Source organism: Temnothorax americanus, unplaced genomic scaffold (genome assembly GCF_048541705.1).
Source record: "Temnothorax americanus isolate GAGA-0224 unplaced genomic scaffold, ASM4854170v1 Scaffold7, whole genome shotgun sequence".
In the NCBI taxonomy this organism is placed as follows: domain Eukaryota; kingdom Metazoa; phylum Arthropoda; class Insecta; order Hymenoptera; family Formicidae; genus Temnothorax; species Temnothorax americanus.
In genome coordinates, this window is record NW_027509792.1 from 4,921,808 (window position 1) to 4,944,287 (window position 22,480).

The 22,480-nt window shown below is 41.9% G+C and overlaps 1 protein-coding gene across 4 annotated transcripts in view; it reads left to right on the plus strand.

Annotated features, from left to right (window-relative positions):
- LOC143906242 (trehalase) overlaps positions 1–22,480 on the plus strand; it is a 40,081-nt gene that overhangs the window by 2,348 nt on the left and 15,253 nt on the right. For 2 of the 4 annotated variants that reach the window (XM_077422173.1, XM_077422176.1), the window contains exons 1-2: positions 16,429–16,887; positions 19,104–19,695. In XM_077422173.1, coding sequence (XP_077278299.1) covers positions 19,559–19,695 — 137 coding nt within the window. In that variant the 5' untranslated portion in view covers positions 16,429–16,887; positions 19,104–19,558. Of the gene's footprint in view, positions 1–631; positions 900–16,428; positions 16,888–19,103; positions 19,696–22,480 lie in introns of those variants that run through there. The other 2 variants (XM_077422174.1, XM_077422175.1) reach the window with 2 other exon arrangements.

A 22,480-nucleotide genomic window follows, 5' to 3' on the forward strand; every position in this document is an offset into this window, starting at 1 on the left:
ATATATTATTAAAAAATAAATTAACCTCGACAAAAAAAATAGTTATTATTCATTTAATATTATTTTAATATTATTTAAGAGACGAAACTAATTCTACATTTACAAAAATTCAAGACGCCAAGGACTTAACCTTGTATCTCCTAATTATATATTTTAAAAGAGCACAGCAAAGAAACAGAAAAGAGCACTTTACTCGGTGTCAAACTCATGCAACTAGCGCGTTTTCCTGCAGGGCATCGCGACGGATACCTATATAGTGGAGAAAGAGAGTGGACAGATCATGTCCCACCAGGGAATAAAAGACAGACAAGACGAGGCTGATAGTGAGCGTGATCCGATACAGTGCCGGAGTAGACCGCTCGTCGCAGCCCTTAATTTTCAACAAAAGTCCCTTTCTCTCATTGTGAGACGAGCAGCCGCAAAATTGAGCCGCGTGTCTCAACACTCAAGGGAGTCGAGCGCGCGGAGGCTATCCTTTTCCGTGGTACTTAATGCGAGGCCCGTCCGTGCCTCCGCTCGGCTCGTACACGAGTTCGGCCCTGATTCGGCGGGAGAGGGAGACGGAGGCTCCGACTCGTGGCGGAGGCACTCTTGGATACTACGATCGCGCCGATCGCGCGAGCAGTCAGCCAGTCACGTACGTGACGCGGCGCCATCGTGAGGTCCCACGTTTTTCGTATCTGCTTTCGTCAGGGGACACGTTGGTTTCGTCAGCGACGTGCGACGATCAACCTGATCGATCCTCTCGCCAGTCTTGTATCTGCGACGCGGACAGCGCGCCGATAGTGTGACCGCGCGCGAACTTCAGTGAATATCCGGCTCTTCTTCTCTCTCTCACACACACACACACACACACATTCTCTGCTGTTCCCGCTTGCTGCGCTGAAACGGATGCGAAGGTACGTTCAATTTTCAGAGAGGAGAATTCCATGTAATAGTGTTACATTTTGCCCAACGTCGTGCGTTGGCACGTGCCCGAGAGGACTCCGAAAGCCTTTACGAGTATCTGTCGGCCTCATCGCATGCGTGTGTGTATACGTGCGTATGCGCGTGTCCGCTGAGGTTTATTCCTTTGCGTTACATAATATTGTGCTAAATAAAGTGCCGGACAATTAGAGAGTGGAAAGTTAGGACCTGTCTATCGAAATTAAATTTTGAATATTAATTGAGAAAAAAATATCTCGACCATGTATTACAGAAAATCAAAATGCAGATTACACTTATTGAATTATGAAAAATAGGCTCATTAAATAATTAAAAAAAAAATTAAACAGAAAATTTTTATAAAATTTTTAAATTTTATATTTTAAGAAAAATATCTTTAATTATTTGCATGGTTTTTTTTTCATAATATTACGTTGAACTTCATCGTGAAATTGCGATGTAAATCGTGATTTTTGATTTGCGAGAAATTTCTGTCCCTTTGGCTCATACAAATGATTAAAAATTAATGCAGAATACTCGATACGATCTTTTCGAGATGCAACGATGCTCTCCGTCATTGCGATTGGGATACCGACGAAAGCGCGTATTTTTAGATGCAAATGTCTGTGCTCTGTTCTTCACTATTAACGTACCGTGTCGTAAGAAGTCAAGACCGGAAGATAGATTTATTGAAGGGTGATATAGAACTTGCACTTCTTATGTCGCGACGCATTGTCCTCGTCTCGAATTTGATTTCCATTTCGCGCACGTATCTGCATTGAAGGACAATACGATGTCACCGAGGATATCACTGTCACCTAATGTCCTTTTGAGTGCCATTGACGATACTTCTCGGAAGTGGCCAGTCGAAGGTTCCGATTTACATTCGCCGCGAGAGTATATTAGGGAAAAAAGTTTACGGATTATTTTAATTAGCTCGGAATGATTTACGCGTCGTCGTAAAATGCCCGACCTTACGTTTATCGGCGGACTAAAATCTCAAATTTAATTTTTTGTTATGGTATTAGTTAGGTAAATTAGCGTTCGACGCTAATCGCTAACCACGGGAGCGGAATATTACCGCGGGTCTTCGTAGCGTAGATCCAATGAACCAGTTCTCGAATTAGGCGTGAATCAATTCGACGGTGTGCGAACGATGTTAATGATGCCACTGGCCGTGAAACGCCACGCGAATGAATAGTTGCGAAATCGCAATTAGCGGGTCTCGGAGCAGTTTTGCGTATAATTTCTTTTAAGTACATATCTTCCTTAACTCGCGTAACAAAAAGAAAATCTATGAGCCACAGCCACTTTTAATACTGTCCAAAATATCCGCACAATCAAGTGCCTCTTATATTTATTATCTGAGTACTTAGAGTTACATGATAATTAGAATTGTAGTTAATTATCGCATTCAGTTCATTTTGAACTAATTAAGAGATATCAGAATTTTATCTGGAAAATAATGTATAACAACGTGACGCTGTTTTGTTTGAAAACATCGTAAGACGTAACATCGTTCGAATTTCTTTTTCTATTTTTATGGACAAGTCTCTAATATCCACCGGATATTACCGTATTATTTCGGATAATGAGTAGACACACACATTCGGTATAACACTTAGAAATTCGAGTACGGAATATTCGTTCCACGTTAATGGCGTTAACTCTGTCGTAACTCCAATTCTTTGCAGACGCCATCAAAGTATGTGATAGTTTCATTCTTTTTATTTCCCATATTTATCTCGGCTGCGTTTATGCGCGGTCTCTTTCTCTGAGGGTTGAAATAACGTTCAGAACGTTAGAGCGGTCGGCGATCGAAGCGGCGCGTCGCGAATGTGAATGAGAAGCTACGCAGCCGAAATTAACATGGGCCCTCGCGAACGGGGACCGTGCATTTCGTGTGTCACGCAATTGACGCTGTGCCAGGATTGATGTCGACCTACCTAAGTAAGTTACAGGGCCGCGCGGACGATATTATTAGACGGGTTAGTGCGGAGCACAACGTATTTCCTAATATACCATCGACGAGAAATCACGCCATAGCAACATCGTTTCACGGTTAGAGAGAAAGAAAAAGAGAGAATTTCTCGCTTGTCCTTTCACACGCCCGAATTTCATTCAGCGCGTCGACAGTGAAGAGCTTTTTAAATATCCGGCGGACGATCCTTTTTCACGTGATGTCGTCAAACGCTTTCTTATTTTTAGTCTTTGTTTAGGTCGCAGATATACTTAAGGTAGCGGCAGCCGCATAAACGCTGCGTCAGCGGGAACGAACGTTGCTTTGTCTGCAGCGAATGCAAAAGCGCAGTCGCCGATTGCGGTTGGGTAATTCTTGCAGAATAAGGAACTTCTACTTATGTCAACTACGAATAAATTTCACTCCTTGAGATGTCCCCGACCTGTTTTTCATGAATTATCGATATTCTCTTACGAGGAGTATTAGGAGGTACATTAATTCCCGGAATTTCAGTTTTTTTGCGCGATCGACTCGTTTTTTGGGGGAGGAAAGAGGAGGAGAGGACTTCCGTAAAATTGCAGCTCGCGTTTAATCTTCGCAGATCAAACTGCAGTCTCATAATTCTCGGAACGAGCTTATATGGAGTGAAATAAATCAACCAACATTTGATGAATGTATAATAACGAGAGGGAAAAAATCCTAAACTTCGACGCTCTCTTTGAATGTAAGATATAAATTAACTCGCGTACGATTTGTTTGCGGTATGTATTCTGGTTTGAATGGTTTACGTTGTTAGGGAAAATATTAATCGATAGCGTAGAAGCTCAAACTCCGGTCTCCTCGCCACAAATCTCTCGTTTCGAGGTACTGCAGCCTCCCGTTTCTCCCATTTCGGAGAACCCGTTGCGCGAACGCAATTTCGCGTGGAAGTTCCGTCATCCGATCGCGCGCACCTTCGATCTTGAAAGTTGCGTCACTGCGTGACGCACTTTCGGTTATCACGCCAATGTCAACGGCTCGCCGTGACGAACACGCGGGATTTATGCATGGCCGCCGTGCGATAAACACGTGCGCTGCTCGAAGTTCGCTCAAATGGCGTAATTGTCGGTTCAACGTCGAATCTCTCGCGGCTGGTCGCGACAGCGCCGAAGAGAAAGCCGACGCTATACATCAGAGGTGCAAGGTGCACAAGACGAGCCCTCGCTTTAGATGCCCGTGATTCGTCGGTCCGGTAGGCGTTGGTAGCGAGACCGTTCGCGATTGGTGACCTAGCCGGTCGGACGAGAGGCTCGTCTCGAGTGGTTCTCATGCTGATGACTCGTGATAACGGGTCCGACTGGACCACTGGCCGGTCCGACGTTAGATAGGGGATATGACAAACTCTAGCTGTTAAAAACATGTTTGTTTTCACAATTGCTCTGTGTACTGTCGTTGTAATCAAAGAAAAATGTTTCAAAATGATTCCAACAATTTTATATTGATATAATTTGAGTCCAAGGATCAAATTTGATTTGAAATATTGTAGGAATTTCATTGTTGATTTAATCACTTGAATTTTGCTGGGATTTGATAAACTCTCGCTCTAGTAATATGACAAACTCCAGTTATTACAAACACATTGTTTTCACAACTACTCTGTGTTCTACCTTTGTATAATAAAAGAAAAAAGTTTTAAAATTTTAACTATGTTATTGATATAATTTGGATGCAAGGATCAAAGTTAATTTGAAATATTCCAGGAATTCCATTGTTGATTTAAGCCCTTGGATTTAGCTGGGATTTAATAAACCCTCGCTCTATGTAATTGCTAGGTACGTAGTTTTGCCTTAATAACTCCAAGTTAAGACGGGGCTATGACAAACTCTAATAGCTGTTACAAACACACTTATTACGCACATTATTTTCACAACTGCTCTGTGGTCTATCATTGTAATAAAAGTAAAAATTTTAAAATAATTCTAACAATTTTATTGATGTAATTTGGATGCAAAGATCAAACTTGATTTGAAATATAATATAGGAATTACATTGTTGATTTAAGCCCTGGGATTTAGCTGGGATCGATTTAATAAACCCTGGTAATTGCTACGTAGTTTGCCTTAGTAACGCCAGATTATAGGCGGACAAATTGACACAAGAGAATAAATCCATAGTGAAAACAATGTCAAAATGGATTTGGCAAACGGCCTTTAGCCCGCAATTTACTATCGGAGATCGCATTCGTTGACGTCAACTCGCTCGATTACCCCGCGTCATTGGAGACAATGATTGCCGCGCGGGGAAGAGAATCTCCGCTGAAATTGCGACGGTTATATCCAATTGTTTACGGACATTTCGGACCGCGTTACGGAAAGGCACGTATTTCCGTTTGGTGCAAACGAATCGGTTCGTCGCATCGTGTTAATCAATCATCAGCGATAATTTGATCTTCCAAGTTGGCAAGAAGCTTATTTTATTTCGTAAATTAGGTAAATTCTGAATTTAAGCAATGAATCTGAATGGATCCGATACTTAATGGTACATCGGAAATTCAGCTTGCCGAAAACTTTACTTCTCTTTATTTTTAATTGTCAACTCAAGCGCCGGAAGTACCTCGACCTATTACGAAACAGATTTCACCTCGAAGAATCTATTATTAGACAATTGTAGAAAGGGATTGACGTTGGCGGCTAATTTAACAGTTACACTTTTGATGACATTGCTTAGCGAACCGGTAGGTCTCGATTGTCGCAACAATTGGAGCAATATACATGACTTTGACCGATTTATCAATAGAGCGTCCCATAATAATGAGTAACACGCGAACCGACGAATCAACCCGCTTGCACTTGATAACTTGATAACCCGCGACGTCACGGCAAGAAAGCCGCTGATTGGGTAGATTGGCTGTCGACCGAGGGGCTCGACCAAGTAACCGGTTCTCAACCCGTTCGCTCGGAGCTCTCGTGGCTCTCGATCCACAACTCGCAGATCGAACCGTAAGAGATATCCCAACGTTATCTTGGAAATCCCGAATAAGCAAAATTCATCGTGACGCCGTCTTGGCTATTAATATTTAATTATTTACGACATTTACGTCATCGGCCGTTCCTCGAGCCTACGCTCGAGACGCGCGCGTCGATGATGTAACATTATTACACATATCGTGGACTTTGGCGTCATATTAATGCGAGATAAGCGAGAGGCTTTAATTATTCAACCGTTTATCACCTGCGCGCGACTTGATTATTATTTTAACCTTTGTATGGTTTACTTTCCACGCATAATTTATCGTGGCGGCGCGGCGAGACGAGGCGTGCGAGAAATAGGAAAACGTGAACTTTTTGGATCACGCGTGATTAAAATTCGATGGACGAAGTAAGCTTGGCGATATGGCTGTTAATGGGTAGAAGCGTCCGTTTAATTGAAGCGTTCGAAAATGGAAAAAAATGGATGATAACGCGGAGATTTCGAGAGCGCAGTACGAACTGGCACGAAGATCCACGATCGATCGGACGGAAAGTAGTACTACTTTTACCTTTGTTAGCGACCTGTATATCAACATCCGCTCTGGCAACGTTCCTATTGTTGTAGATTGCATATTTCATCGACCAGAGTCGCGACAGAACTTCGTGGCAATTAGCGATAAATTAGCAATTAGCGAGCAATTATTAACATTGCACGTACGTGTACCTATTAAGTTTCGCGTGATTATCTGACATTTGTCGGAAAATATCGAGGGCACGAGTAGATGCTCAAGCTGCGAAGGCTTTCAGGAACAATATAATTATGACGACTGGTAAAATTCTTGTATCTTATATTTCGAAAAATTATCTAAGAATTATTTTATCTCTTAATCATTTCTCTTATCTTTCTTAAAAGATGATACTGGCAAAACATAAATGTACTTATTCATCCCGGATCGTAATTTATTAATGAAAATTGCCTGTAACAAATCTAGGAATCTATTCGGTATTACTTAACAGTGTTACGCGAACAATCAGCATTATTTAATATTCTATGAAGCAGCACATTGCAGTTTGCATCTAATTAATTTCGCTACTTTGCAATTATGATTCTCCGCTCGGACTTATTCAGCCCTCGTAACGGTATATATACACTTGTTATCTGTTTACGCCTAGGTCCAGATAATTTCGGCCGTTAAAAGCGACTCGCTCGAATAAGGTGCCTCTTGATTTTCAGAGCCGGATTTTTAGAGTGACTCACGTTTTCGCAGAATCACCGCGCGGATGTAGAATCACGTGTTTCTTACACGCGAAAATCACGAGTATCCGCGAACGCTCGAGCCGCACCCTTGATTCCGTATTACACGCGCATTGTTAATCATTTAACTATATATCAGTGAATCTCTCTCTTTTGAACAGCCGTTGTTGAATTTTACTTCAGTTTTCAAGCTGATTTTCTAAACATTATTCTCGAGCTTTTTTTAATTTTTGAATCACAGATTCATTAGAAAAAAAACGTGCTCCATTTGTTATAATGAAATACCTCAAGATTTAATTGTCTATAAGATATCTTTATCTTTACAAGTTGTCATTAATTGTTATAAATTATAATTATATAAGAATATATCTGTGCCTTTTTTTAGAGAGGTAAAGAATCGTATCTTTTTTTTCAGGTCATCATTGAAAACTCAATAAATCAAAAATTGCTACTTTTATTTTATATCTAAACAAATATATTATTTCCTTATTTCAAACTTTAACAGTTTTCCCAAAATTTATAATAATGGAGATACGATTCTTTACCTCTAAGATACAGATATATGTAATCAGAATTAGCGCGGTTTCTAGCTCTTATTTTATTTTTTACGCTTTAGATCACACGACGAAGGATTGCTTCTTTAACCTTCAGAGGATCGCAGAATCTTTTTCTTAAATCACGAAAATTTCGCTCTATATAATCGAACGCAAAATGCAACATTGATATCGAGACGTTTCGTCACGTCTCATGGTTAAGGTCTGAGGGGGTTAAATCGCTAAGTAGTTCGATCAGAATTTATCGTACGACAGCGACGTCTGACGTTCGCGGTTAATCGTTATATTACCGGAGGTGAAGGGGTCGGTCTTCTCTGTGTCGCCCACGATCGCGAAATCAATTTTAATTGAGCTTGGCGCTGATACCGATTCGCTCGCCTTGGGGTTCGCTCGCGTCTCACACGCGATTGGCGAGCGCGCTCGTTGACGTCACGCAGCACAATGAAATAATTGCAGACCCGTGTTCTCTCTATTATGCGTTCTTTATCATTTTGTCTCTCCCCTGTAAATCGGTCGGGATTGGCTCATCGTGTTCGTGGACGGCGATAAAAATTTTCCACGCCGCACAAATCTTGCGAGTGCTGGGAAGTCCCTCTTTGTACTTAATCTTAAACAATAGCCGCGCGACGGTGAAATTATTGATTTCTTTGTATTATGGTTACAATTAGCGCGGCGAGGCGAGACGAGGCGAGGCTTTACCAGACGTCGTTTTAGACACGCAACACAAGTTCCGAAACGATAAGATAATGGTATTACCCCCCCGGTTGCTTTGTTCGCGCTGTCGCTACATCGCTATCGACCGAAATTGCGCAAGATTCATTGAAATGCGTTTTACGTAAAACATATGATGGCAACGTACATACATTAATCGTTGGAAATTCGCGGATGGGAGTTTAACGGAGGAACGGTATATCTCCGTCAGGGCTGTGTGACAGGCGGACGTGACGACCTACACGTGACTGACAGTCGACCGTTCACTTTCGGACGACGCGCTCGTTCGCGCATCTTGCGTCAGGAGCTCGAAGAAGCATTTGTTCTCACGCGAAAAAATTTTTGGAAATGCGTTTATAACTCGGTCGAAATGGAGTCCAATCATAACGGACAGGAACTGAGTACTTTTTTATAATTCGTAATTAAACAACACCAATAAAAATGTATTTTAATTATTGATTTATTTAATTTATGAAATTTTTTTTACTTTGTCGAGTTAAAAAAAAGCGTATTTTTTCTCATTCTCTTTTTCTCTCCCATGCTATTGTTTTCTCATGATTTTAGGAGCCGACGTACGAACGTCTTTGCTATATAATTTATACTATTTTTGCAATTATTTGTTCACCACGTTTACGCAATTCGTGCAGGATGAAAGTGCCTGCGTTGCAACAGGTAATGACTCATGCGTTTATCTTTTTTTTTTGTACCGACTGACGAAGCGCCATCTACCTTATCGACGGTATCTTTATCGGCAGTTTCTTATCGATGTGCAAATTCTTTTGTCGCGAACTCGTATCAGAAGATGGCAGTACCACTTCTTTTCGCGAGCGAAAAACTCGCATCCCCAGGGATGACCGATTCGCGCGGTTATTTGGGCCTGGCAAACCCACGGGCTCGATACATTGCAAACATTCACACACGCACACACACACACACACACACACACACACATGCACACACACACACACACACACACACACACACACACACACACACACACACACACACACACGCACGCACGCACGCACGCACGCACGCACGCACGCACGCACGCACGCACGCACGCACGCACGCACGCGCGCACGCACGCACGCACGCACGCACACATACACGCGCGCGCGCGCGCGCGCTTCTAAACATTTTAGGGGAAACGAGAGAAGATACAATGTAATTTATAAATATGAACAAAAGCAATTTTCGTTCCTTTAAAGAGACAAATAAAAAAAAAATGCGAATTTACAAATGCTTTCTATTCTATGTATGAAGAGATACAAAAAAGTATATAGAGATTAAAAAAAAAAACAATTGACGCGACATAAATTTTATTTTAAAAAATTCTTCATTCCTTCTCTATATATTTTATGTGATTCAATATATTTTAACAAGATCTTTCATTAATTACGTCGTGATAATTTTAATCTTCTTAACTGCGTTAGAGAAAGAAACTGTCTCATAATTCAATCACTCTCAATTCGAAGTCGCTCGTAAGTTTTCATCAGCCTCTCGCCTGAATGTGATTTACGGTACGCGTTCATTATACTTCAACGTCGCGGAATGCAATATCATCATTCGGAATTATGTCAATCTTACGCTACCCCCACAGCTCATGTTAGAGGAAACACAATCGCGTATTACATAACAGTATTACAGACGTACGACATTCGCCGCAAGGACAGGAAAATCGCAAATCCAGATTGCGATTCGTCGATGGGATCGATTGAACGATAAGCTGCGATCTCTCTCAATCATCGTCAGCAATCGCACGATAATTTACAGGGAGTATCAATAAGGGAGTTAAATATAAACCATTATTCTAATCTATAAGACGTTCATCTTACTCGCTTCTTTTCATCGGCCTCGTAAAGTAATTTGCGATAATTGGAAATCGCGGTGCATCGCGTGATCACGGTCGCTCTCCCTTCTTCCCTTTCGTATTTTCGTATCGGGCGACGTGCATCGTACAAAGTGAATTTTCCTGGCGTTCATAGTCGATTAACTCGCGACGAGGATCCTTCGGACTTGTCCTCGAAGGCGGATGCGCTCGTATAACTCCCGTTGTTTTCCATTGAATCGCGCCTGAATATAGTCATACGTCGTTTCTGCGCGATTTGGACGTATTAACGATCGTTAATCGACGCGCGCTGCGTCGCCGATAATGACTGGGGAATGCACGTAGGCTAGAGTCGATGACGACGTACGCTTACCTGCATGTGTGATGACATCTTCCTCCGATCGAGACTCGTCCCATATTCGTGCGAGAAAGAAGCAGTGTCATCTCCAGACGGCTGATCGCTCGTATTTCTCCAGTTTCCCTGACAATTATAGATATTTGTCGACACACACATTATAACTCCGTGACGCACGCGAACCCGAGAGAATCTCACGTTATATCAGGGAGGCAAATACCGGGCGCGTGCAGCGAGTGCCATTGTTCGTCGTTTCATCGATCGATTTTCCGACGAGTTTCCGACTGTCCGAGAAAGCGTGAAATCGGCATCGCGATATAGGAACACGCGATCTCTCCGCGCGATCCGCATTTACGCAGGTAAACGCGCGCTGTCGTATATTGAATAAGCGATGATGACAAATTCCTGAATTGCCTAACGACGACAGTCGTTACGCCGCGCGCGATAATTAATTCCATGACGCCTCGTGTACAGCCGCCGCCTGTTGCTATTAATAATTATTTGCCATCACTGATCAACTCGACCTTCCTCATCGCAAATTAAGTAGGTTCACCCGTGGCAACTTCGTTCCAACTGAATCGTGCGTGAATCAGCCCAAATCGCACGCTCAATTTTTGTAAATCCACGTTTGACTCAGAAAAGCTTGGATTTAACATTCATTGCTAATAAGCTATATTGCCAAAAATATCTTCTTCAAAAACAATTACTTCTTCATGTGTGTTGCATTCTTATTAAACTTACGCAGAACAAGCGTAGATCAAATACGTATTTAATGATGTACATTTTAATTGTTCTCGTAATAATATGAGACTACGATGATTGATTGCTTTTGGAAAGATCGAAATCCGTCTCTAGTCAGACAGAAACGTAGTTCGCTCCATCGTGTAACTTCGCGTTGAAAGATCCTGAATGTGCGCGATGAAAAAAAAAACAGGATTTTTACATAAGCCCGAGTGTGCGTGTATGTATTGATTTTGATGAACGTGATAGATGTTATTCATTCTTGCACATGGTGACACAAGTTTCAATTATTGTATCGCACACTTGCGATCCTTTGTCAATTTTTTGCTAATAAAATGAGAGAGCGCGCCTGACTTGGACCTAATTTCAAGAATTAAAGGTGCGGAATGACATGTTAATATATTTGCAAAATTAATGATTTTAATTATCATTATATCTGAATATAATTACAATTAATACATAGCACAGTCAACTATTTATTGATTATTACATTAATAATAATTATTCATTTCTACAGAAAGAAATAAGTTTTCTGGTTATTTTAAAATTCAAAACGCAACATTCAGGATTTTTCACTGCAACAATTTTTGTTACAAAATTTGTGCATGCGTAAAAGGAAATAGATATATAGAATGTAGATGACAGAAATTTATCACTGCTGAGTCTGCCGGAAAATTAAGTATAATTTTTGGCATACCTACCAAATTTATGCGTAAACATACTGGACGAGCAAGTCTCGACGAAAAAAAAAGAAGAGTATGGGTTTCCCGGAAAGAGATAAATACGGGATACACGACTGTCGTTACATATGCGTAAACACCGGCGATTTCTAGCTCATCATACTCAAATATATTCATCGTGCATCCATCATTCGAGATCGTTGTCTTGCATCGTTAATCAATCCATGTTAATGAGCGAACTTAATCGTATATCGCGCGGCGGATCCTCTTATCGAGGATATCGTATCGGCTCAAATTTAGTGCATATAATTATGTACATCTAAATTTTTCTTCGAGCGATAACCTTATCTGGAACGATCTTTGGTGTCGAAAACTTATCGCGATAAGTATATCTAAATTAGTGGCGTAATATTCAGCGGAGATACTTCATATATATTCCGACAGCGACGTTTGTCGGTGTCGTGAATCACCGTGAAAACATCGTTTGCGGTATACGTGCGGCGACAGATTGATGCGACTCGGAAGCTACAGCGTCCCATCATCAGCTCGCCGCTATGGGCAATTTCGCGCGGGTTTTCTTCATATTTTTGTTTTCGTAAGACACCAAGAAAATATGTCATTAACGCGCCGCGCGGGCTGGAGATCCTAATCGCGAGAGACGTGACGATGAAAAGACACCCATGAGGATATAATTGATTCGAGCAGCGTTGATTCGAGCCTCGTGGCTCGGCGACGACACCCGCCGCGCCGGCAGAAACTATTCAGCATGGCCTCTTATTGCCATCCAACCCTCCGCGCACCGACCTATTTCCGGCTAAAAATAGCCAATAGAATGATTGTCGCTAAAACGATGTCCACTCGACCGCGGCGTGTCGCGATTAATTGTAAGTGCGAAGGCGCCGTAACGCAATCTCTCGTGCCATACCTTTGGCTGCCTCCGTGCGTTCGAATCTTGCGTCTCCAATCGCGCGAGTTGTTTGTCCTTAAACAAATCAACGTATTTCAACGATTGAAATTTGACAATCTTCGTAAACGAAGACGATTGAATTAACCATCGAAGTTGTACCGTTGATTTCACCGCTGATATCTTTTACATTATGTTTAGATATGTCGATAAATTTTTTTCGCTTCGTCCATTTGAAATCCTTGCTTCTTCTGCATTACTCATCTCAAAGCGTCGAGGTGTAATTTATGACGACTCGTAAAGTTTGCATCTCGCGTTCAAATAGGAGATTTCGACAGGGCGATGGAAATTTTTCATTGTCAAAGCGCAAATTTAACGCACCTTCAATGCGAATCAATTCTCGCAAACAATCTCGCTCGTGGCGCTTGATGTATTTTCTTAATGATAAGATTAAGACTAACCCGTTATCAACCCGTTATCTCGCGCAGAATGACGGTTCCAACACTCGAGAGAGCATTAGGAGGGCACCTCATAATATTTGTCTGCTCTGCTACAGTGCTAGTAATCGAGAGGATATCATTTTTTTTAAGGTCTAAATTACAAGAATAGACGTCACGTGTGCAGCTATCGTTTAGAAATTTCTAGCTATAGATAATTATTATCGATGTTATCGATATACTCATTTTTTATATACTCAATTCTATTTTAAGGATATGATACAACTCGTAATTGGTGCTGCTATATAGATTTAATCGGGTTTTGCGTCAGCGTCCGTCAAATTTTCTTCTTATTCCGTGAAAATCGCATCCATTTCCGACGATAAGTAAGAAAAAAGTCAATACCAAGAATTGAGTTTGCAATTTTTACATTCGCGTGATTTGATTAAAATTGAGTGCAAGAAACGTCGATTGCGACGTCCGATTGCGCGCGGCAAGGCTGATCTCGCGAAGCAATGAGGGAAAGTATTAAAAGAAAGTTCATACCCACGGCAATTAATCTCTTCCACGCTTCGCCGAACGAACAGTTGAGCCGAGGTTAAGTCAGTTAATTGTTTAAGAGTATCGCGTGTCCGGCGAGTCGGTTTTTCCGTGAAAAGCAGATTCTGCTCGGCGACCAACGGATGCAACGAGATATAACCTCGTTAATGAGAAACGTTCTTCGACAAACGCACATTCGTCACGGGGAGAAGACGCGACAACGCTTTAATTGTCTCCAAAGACTTGCAAATACGTGCATCAGAAATGATTCGTACCGTAGATAACGAAGCGCCTTTAAACGATACGGGGAATAAGACAGATTAATTGTCAGCGTTTTCGATAAGAAAATTAAATTACGTTCGTTACAAATCGAGTATTCCTGTTGGACGTGCGGAATCAGCCAACCGCTGCAAAAGCCGCAAATATGAAAAAAAAAAAAAAAAAAAACACGACAGTCGCGATTTAATCGCATTAACGACTTACGCAAAAGCGTAAAGTTTTAATTACAGGCGATTAATCGCGTCGCATTAGAGAGATAAATAACCGTGGTCGTACTTACAATTAGCTGCAGTAGTGTTAGGTGTTAGTCCACAAGTCCGAATGCATGACGCAACGGAAAGTAATGTTACATGTTGTTTAACTTGGCGGGACCAAGTCGTTGGCACCGCGCAAGGATCCTGTGGCTCGTGTAATTACGATCGGCCATAGGAAAAGTACTCGAATGCGTAAAATCGAGACTCGAGCTGTCGAATCCGTAAGCCGGAGTATTTGGATCGTCTTGAGGGCTCGGAAAAGGAAGAGCGCGAGCATTACGTAAAGCGAGACGCGATTCTTGGTCCAAAATCATTTTGACATCACGAGGATGCGTGCGACGATGGCAGAAGAGCGATCGTGCCAATTTTCTGCCGAGGAGATTGTTATACACGCGCGCGAGATAAGATATCGAGATAGAGGAGCGGATGATCGAAAAATAGGTGAGACGCGATCTAATCACCAATGCCCTATTTTCTTAAACGAAGCAATTTATATTCCGCCGATGAGTAATATTCATATACGTTTATTTCACCCTTTGTTCCTCGGGCAATTTGCAACGAACGGCGAATAATTAAACAAATGTTAAGCACATGTGCATAACGTATTCGTCGTCGTTTGGAATAATGTAACTGCAATGCCGACCTATTCATCCGCGAGGAACGTGAGTGGATAGATCATGTGGTGATTCAAAGTATTATAAAAAGGATTATATAACATTTTTGATTGCGCAATAGGCGAGAATGACTGTATGCATTTCTTCTATTTAACCGTCACGATTTCTGTCGATACGATTATTATCGCGCGTGGAAACAAACGCGGCGACGAAAAGATAATTGTCGTGCAATATTATCGATTACGGGGTGGACAACTACGATGATACATATATTCGCGATTATTACATTGTACATTCTATCGGCATAATTAATCTTTTTTCGGAATCTAGTTGATGTAACCTTGAAGTATATTTTCGCTTGCTGTCAATGAACCGTGGCGCACGGCCTACTTTTTACCTGCCTGCACGAAACGAATGATCGTTTTGTCGCGGCTTCTCGTGAAATTTATACTTTGCTCCGTCTCGAGCGAATTTACGAGGCTTTTCGAGGGAAAGGAAAGAGACCCTTCGATCGCTGCAATAATTTTGCCCGCTAAGTAGAACGATGTTATATGTTTAAACGCCCTTTCCGACGTTCGTTTCCGTCAATTGTACAAAGTTCTCAACAATTTTGCACGTTTTCCTGCGATACTTTCACTATTTGCGCCAGCGATCGACGTCATGGGTATCCATATTATAGCCACGGAGAAATTACGAATGTGTAAGACGTCAGAGTACGGTTGACGTGCGTAGTTTCTTTCTCGCATTCTGACATTTTCCTATAGACATTTTCCTTAAGAAAGTTCTAATAATAATCCTTCACGCGTAATTTTATTTATTCGTGAGGGACATATTAAAAGAATAGCTTGAACCTATGAACGTCACCGATTGGAAAAGATCCTGCAATTTTAATACCGGTAACTTGGACTTATCGCGAGATACGTGCCGTGACAAAAATGATATTTAAGATTTCGCGTTAGCGCGCTCAGATATCCGAATTATATTACGCCCCTTCGTCTGGAAGCTTCGTAAGCTTCTTCCCATCAGCGTCTTCTCCCATCTCCCACAGACGCCCATCTCCCGTGACCGTCGAAAATACGACATCCGAAAAAATTTCGCGCGCGCTATCTACGATAGCCGCGATTTAATCTTCTCCGGTCATTGTCGCCCGACCAACCGCACGCAAACAGATCTGTTTTCGTTCCCTGATGAAAAACGCGCTTAGCGTCAGCAACAGCGCAGCCTCTCCTGAATCTGGATTTCTCTCTCTCTCTCTCTCTCTTGCGCGCGCGCGCGCGAACGCATCGGAAATTTGAATCCGGCGCGGGGTGTGTGTCTCGCGTCGGCCAATTGTCGCGGTCGCCACGCCGTTCCCGTCGAATTGGCGGCCGCGGCGTCGGAGGCTCGACTCGTACGCGGCGTGACGTAAGGTCGTTTAAAAGGCGGGCCGCGTGGGACGCGCGAATCAGTCGCACGACGCACGCTGCACCGTGTGCATCGCCGAGGAAGCTGAGGAGTCGGATTCCCATCGGCAGGAGAGAGAGAGGAAGAGAGAGAGAGGCTAAGTGCATCGTCGGCGTATCCCCTTCCCTCCCTCCCTCTTTTGCTCTTCTCCGTCTTCTTCCTCCTCGTCGTTTCTCCTGCCTTTCCCGGTTCCTCCTGCTTCCCGCGGCTTCACCCCTCGTTCATATACCCGGAGAGATCTCGTCGTCCAGGCTCATCGTTGGCTGCAATTAGACCAGGCGCGAGATCCCGCCGCTCGATCCGTCACCGCTCTCTCGAGGGATAATTTTACGCGCGACGAGCTGGCGCTCGATCAGGAGCTGATCGGAGGAAAACCTTTTAGCGCAGCTGTGTCTACGTTACGACTGTCCCCCCGGGAGATTGGAAAAACACGCGAAGGTTGACTCGTGTGCGTCCCGTAAGTAGTTACGCGCGCGTCGAGACATAGGACAGGATACTCCGGTTGCGACGATCGTAATTATTGACTTATTGTACCTTTTATCATTCTCTCGAGATCCTCGAGTAGATAAGATTAAAGCGGGAGTTGAACACACGCTGCAATTACTTTATTTGTAATGTACTCCCGTTTGTTGCGATCTCGTAGAATTTTCCTGCGATTACGACGGATCACGTTATCGCGGCATCACATCGGGTGGATGCCGCGACGAAACGCACGGTTAATCTGTAATTTCGTACCGGTCGAATCGCAGCATCAAATCGAATAATCGGTCACGGGCGACGTGCTACATATTCGCGCTTCGTATTCGGAAACGTCGGTTGTGTCCTTCCTATTTCTGTGAAACGTGTCTACCTTTCAGGGCATATGCTGAATACCGCAGGGGGCCATTCACGGCTGTTTTCGCGATAAATGTACCGTGCAAACAACAAGGTGGAGTTTTACGAAAAGATAACGACTTCGATCGCATTTGCAATTTGCATGTTTTTTTTAAATTTTTAAATTGACTGTTTAATTAGTATATTGCGAGAGAAAGAGGAAAGTTCTCTTATATCGTGGCATCTTATTTGTCGCGAAATTATAATCGTTCGATAATACTCGTCATTCAATATTGACTTTATCTGATGCCTTTTTAATGTGTGCATCATACCGAGAACAAGCAGGTGGCACGTATCGCACTCGTGGTTACTCCGTGGCTAAATGTAGCCGGTGCCATTTAGGGACGGAAATAAGCGCGAGTGATGTCAATTTGGTGACCGGTATTGACAAACTTAACGAGCATGTCGCTGATACACGTACACACACGTTTCAACGACGAGCGATCATGCAGAAAATAAAACTCGTGAGTGTCGAGACTCACGGTCGCAATTTTGCAGCTGCTCACAATCTTGCCTTACCCAATTTTGATTATATCAAAGATCTTATCATAAATCTCTCTTTGTGTGCTATCAATTCAAATTAAAGCGTTAAGTAGACATGTCGTAACTAATTGTTTTTTAAGCACTCAAGAAAACTGAATTATTAAGTTTTAATAACATATTATAGTGTATATCGTAACATAAATAAATTCTTAATATATAAATTCTATAACATAAATTTTAAGTATGTTGTATTATTCAGTTTTAATAATATACTATATAATAATTAAGTAATTCAAATTTGAGATTAATTTTCTCAAATTTTTGAAGAAACGAATAAATCATTGTCATACATTTATTTTTTTGATGGATTCATTGAAAGTCTCAATACATTTATATTGACGAATCCATTGTGATGAATTCTATAAAATTTGCGGCTTAAAACTCTGTTTGTACGCAGGTATTGTCGCAATGTCAGTACAATACATTATGTGTTGTAATTAATTTGCAGAATTCAAGTATAATATTTTCAATTAATATTCCGAGAAATGTTTCAAATTATTCAAGGTTTCTCGTCGAGGTCGACTTTGCTCGCAATCTGGCGTTAAAATGACTGCTATATAAAGATATAAAAAAACTCGCTTTTTTCTTTTTATTTATTTTTATTTATCATATCAAAAGTGATTACCTCTCATAAATTCGTCGAATTATTTGCGAATGATTCATCGCGATAAATCTTCAGGATCGTTCTTTGTGCATATTTATCGTCCCAATGATCGACGCAATAATGCATACCCAATTATTTTAATGTGACTCACAAATCGCAGCTCGCCGCATAATTCAAACGCGTTGAGTGCATGCCGTTAGCTAATGAGAGTACTGCGATCGATTTACCGGTTCTGATATTATACTATTGTATCGCTTGCGGACGATTCTACGTTTCCTTGAAGTCAAAACGCAGTAAGAGAACTGAGCAGTTATATCCGTGCGAGCGTTGAAGAGGTTTCTCCATTTTCTGAGTTTATTAGAAGTGACAAAATACTCGATCGTTTCGATTATGTTTTGACATCTACGTGTCTGCAAAGCGCGATGCGTTGTAAAATCTTACGATCAAAATTAAATTTATTCGACGAGGTATTTCATTTCGGCGTGTTCTACCGATTCCGCCATACATATACGTTCAATCGTAGCGACGAGGAATCTAGAATGTAAATGACATAAGTGCGTGATTGCGATACTAATCGACAGCGAAAAATCCCCTCGCGGGACTTGAACGTCTTGCAACGTCTCTAACGTTTGCCTTTGCGTTTTGTGTTGCAGGGGAGATGCGGTTTCGCTGTTGGAGCTGAGACCACCCCGTCGGCTGCGAAAGTTCGTGGGCCCGCATCCGAAATTGATCACGAAAAAGTAAGGATCACTCGTGTCAGGATCATCACCCGCGCGCGTCATCATCCTCGTATCCCTCGCTCGAAAAGGCGGAACACGAGAGACACTGTCGAATCGAGCCGGGTTTAACAAATAATAAAAAGTAAAAAAAAAAAAAAAAAGAAACGGAAAAGTCGAACAAGAGAGGAATAAAACCTCAAGAGAAAGAGTGATCCGCCCGTGCTTCTCCGCGCGTGCTTGTGTAACATAAAACCGGATCGCGAATATTATTTGACTAACACACCGACGTAAGAAACAAAAGGAAAGAGTAAAGATCGTACACACTCACGTATAATAGTACGAGACCAAGAGAGAGAGAGAGGCGCCGAAAACCGATAGTCGAAAAAAAAATGGCCACGGTCCCGACATGCTCCGTTTTGATGTTTCGTCCTGTGGTGCACGCTGCGCTCTTCACGTTCCTCGTCGTTCTTCCGAGCACAGCTATCGCGGATAACACGGTCACGACGAAACCATCCCCGTGCTCAAGGTAAGTGTCTCAGAGAAAAACCAACCGAAATTCATGCCTCCAATCGTTTACTCGACCCGCCACCCCAAGAACTCGATTCGAAAAATGTCGGCACCCTCTCCTTTTTCGCGACCGTGCCACCGCTCGCGATGGCGAAATCGCTCGTTGTTAACAGATAGTTGGTTAATTGACGCTAGAAACCGATATTGCTGTCGTTGGCCTTCGGAACTGCGATAAACTGCGGTTAAGTAATATTTTCCGTCGCACGTTGCTGGACATTTTCAACATTGACATCTGCCTTATAGTTTAAAGCGACCAGCGATTTACTCATTAGCTCATTGCTTGTCCTCATAAATATATCGCGTTAGTTCATTCGATAAACATTCGTTATTAATTAACGTTAAAGCGGACGAAGACGAGGGAAAAACATCTCGAATGAAACATTTGAGAATTTTTCAAAGGAAGCTTATTTAATTTATATATAGATTTTGTCAGAGTGTTATAAGGCCATTGCACGTAACAAAGTTTTAGTTTTAATCGTAAGACCGTAAGAAAATAGACCAATCACACTCGATTATTCTTCAAGCGCGAGGAGAATAATCGACTGTGATATATTGGTCTATCTTATTCTTATGGCCTTACGATTACGACTAAAACTTTGTTACGTGCAATGGCCTTTAGACACTCAAAATTGAGTGCTTTACGCCAATGACTTTACACGTAAGCGATTACGTTAGGCACGCGTAATTGCATAAAATCTCGTATCCCAATTATCGTATACCTGTCTCACTAACCATCATTTGCAGAAGTGGAATTACAAAATGACGCAGGACTAATTAGTTAGGATTATTGCATTTTGTATGCATGTGAAGCTACGGGCTATTACCGTAAAGAAACGAGGCAAGAGCTCGCGCGAACTTCCAGCCAAGTTTACATATCGCCGACAATGTTTATATTTAACGGCGATGTAATTTTTTGAAACATAAAATGTGACACTTGTGCAGTTAAAGTTGGAATGTTTACTGACCACGAAATGAAGATATTTTGTTTATTGCTCCCTCATCGTAATTTTGAAAAATACGGTTTGCTTGTTGCATTTTGATTTCAAATTATTCTGTTGTTAGAAACAGACCGAAAGGGGCTGTAACAAAAATCCACATAGTTGTCAAAAGTCAATCGCGCATAGAAAGACGCAAAGTGGAATTTCAACATAATCGTCAACTTGGTAATATTATTGCAACTCTCAACTTTCCTCAAAGGAACTTAATAAACGCGAAACTTTTTTTCGAAAGTAGAATATATTTGTTTTTCATAATTTCTTGACAAATAGATTTTTTCTTGTTTAAGATATAGAACCGTGAACTTCAAAGTTTTGAGTAAGTTCAAAGCTTGCGCTCATTTAAATATCCGTCACTGGCTATTTGTCAGAAAATCACATCTCTACGACGTTAGACGAGTAAATTCCGACAGCTGACCTGTCTTAAATATTATACACCTCGAGGAAATGTCACGAGACTTCAAATGATTCGTCGACAACGACGAGGCACGTCGTTCACGCGGCGGCAAAAAGTATAAGTCGCGTCACATACGTATCGTTCATAAATAGACTAGCGAATAATAAAAATCGCTTCGCCATCGTGTTACTCGATTTTTTCTAGACTTTGCATTATCTATATTTGAATTTTATGAGACATTCGCTCTCGTGCAACTTTTACAAAATATATATTTTTCCACGTGACGTTATTCACTTATCAAAAATACGTCATTGTTCTAAGCACGCAGTAGTATTTCATAATTTGCAAGTTAAAAATGTTCGTAGCATCGTTAGTAGCATTTCTGTTACCTGGGACTTTGCCCAAGTGATTCCTATTTTATTTTGACGTGGACGCGAACCACGTGCTGCGGAAATATGCGTGAAAAATATAGTCTTCCGAAATTAGATCGACGTGCCGTTTCTCTTTCACGTACATTTACCGTTACTTTTTATTTTGCAAAAAGATATAAGAAATATAATTATTCGAGAGATAAATCGTGGAAAATTAATTATCAACGGAAGAACAATCGTGAACGTGATTTCAGGGGAAACTAGAGGGAACAATGTTCTCCCTGTTGGATCTAAACGTGCCGCTTCTCAAATTTTGCGCACCTTTTTTTACCTCGTATAGAACGCGACGCGATTATACAGTATAATCGTATATGCCTCTGACGCACTAAGGAATCTGTGTCGCTTTAAAAAATAACGACGGAACTACGTACGCGTTGTTGCATTAGCGGGCGCACGCGTGACGCGAGCATTTAGGGAAATGACCTTAGCAATGAACCTCGTCCCGGAATCAGGCGCGTGGCAAGTTGGACTCTAAATTAACGTGTTCCGCAAGCACAATGAGCGGTGACCTTTAGCAGCGTTTCTGCACGTGCATGTATCCACATGCTAATGGTGGGCCTCGCGATACGCTGATTTGCGACGGAAACTTTTCACTCGCGCGATCGATGACGCGCCTCTACCCAGCATCTCTAAGTACCTAAAGGATTCGGCGGTTTTAGTTTCGTTTCTCCGCGCGCCGAGATCGCGCAAGTACTTAGCGTAGGCACACACGGAATTATCGAGCTTTCCTCGTTTTTTCCACGTTCGTTTAAACACAGACGTTAAGCACGTCGTCGAAATTACGTATGTATATGTGGCATCCTGTTTCTAAAAATATTTTACTCGCGATATATAACGTATTTTTAACCGAACGGATTACTCGGTGCGGATACTGGAAAGGAATCAGGTTGGCGGTATTGCGAAACTCCTTTTTACAGATAC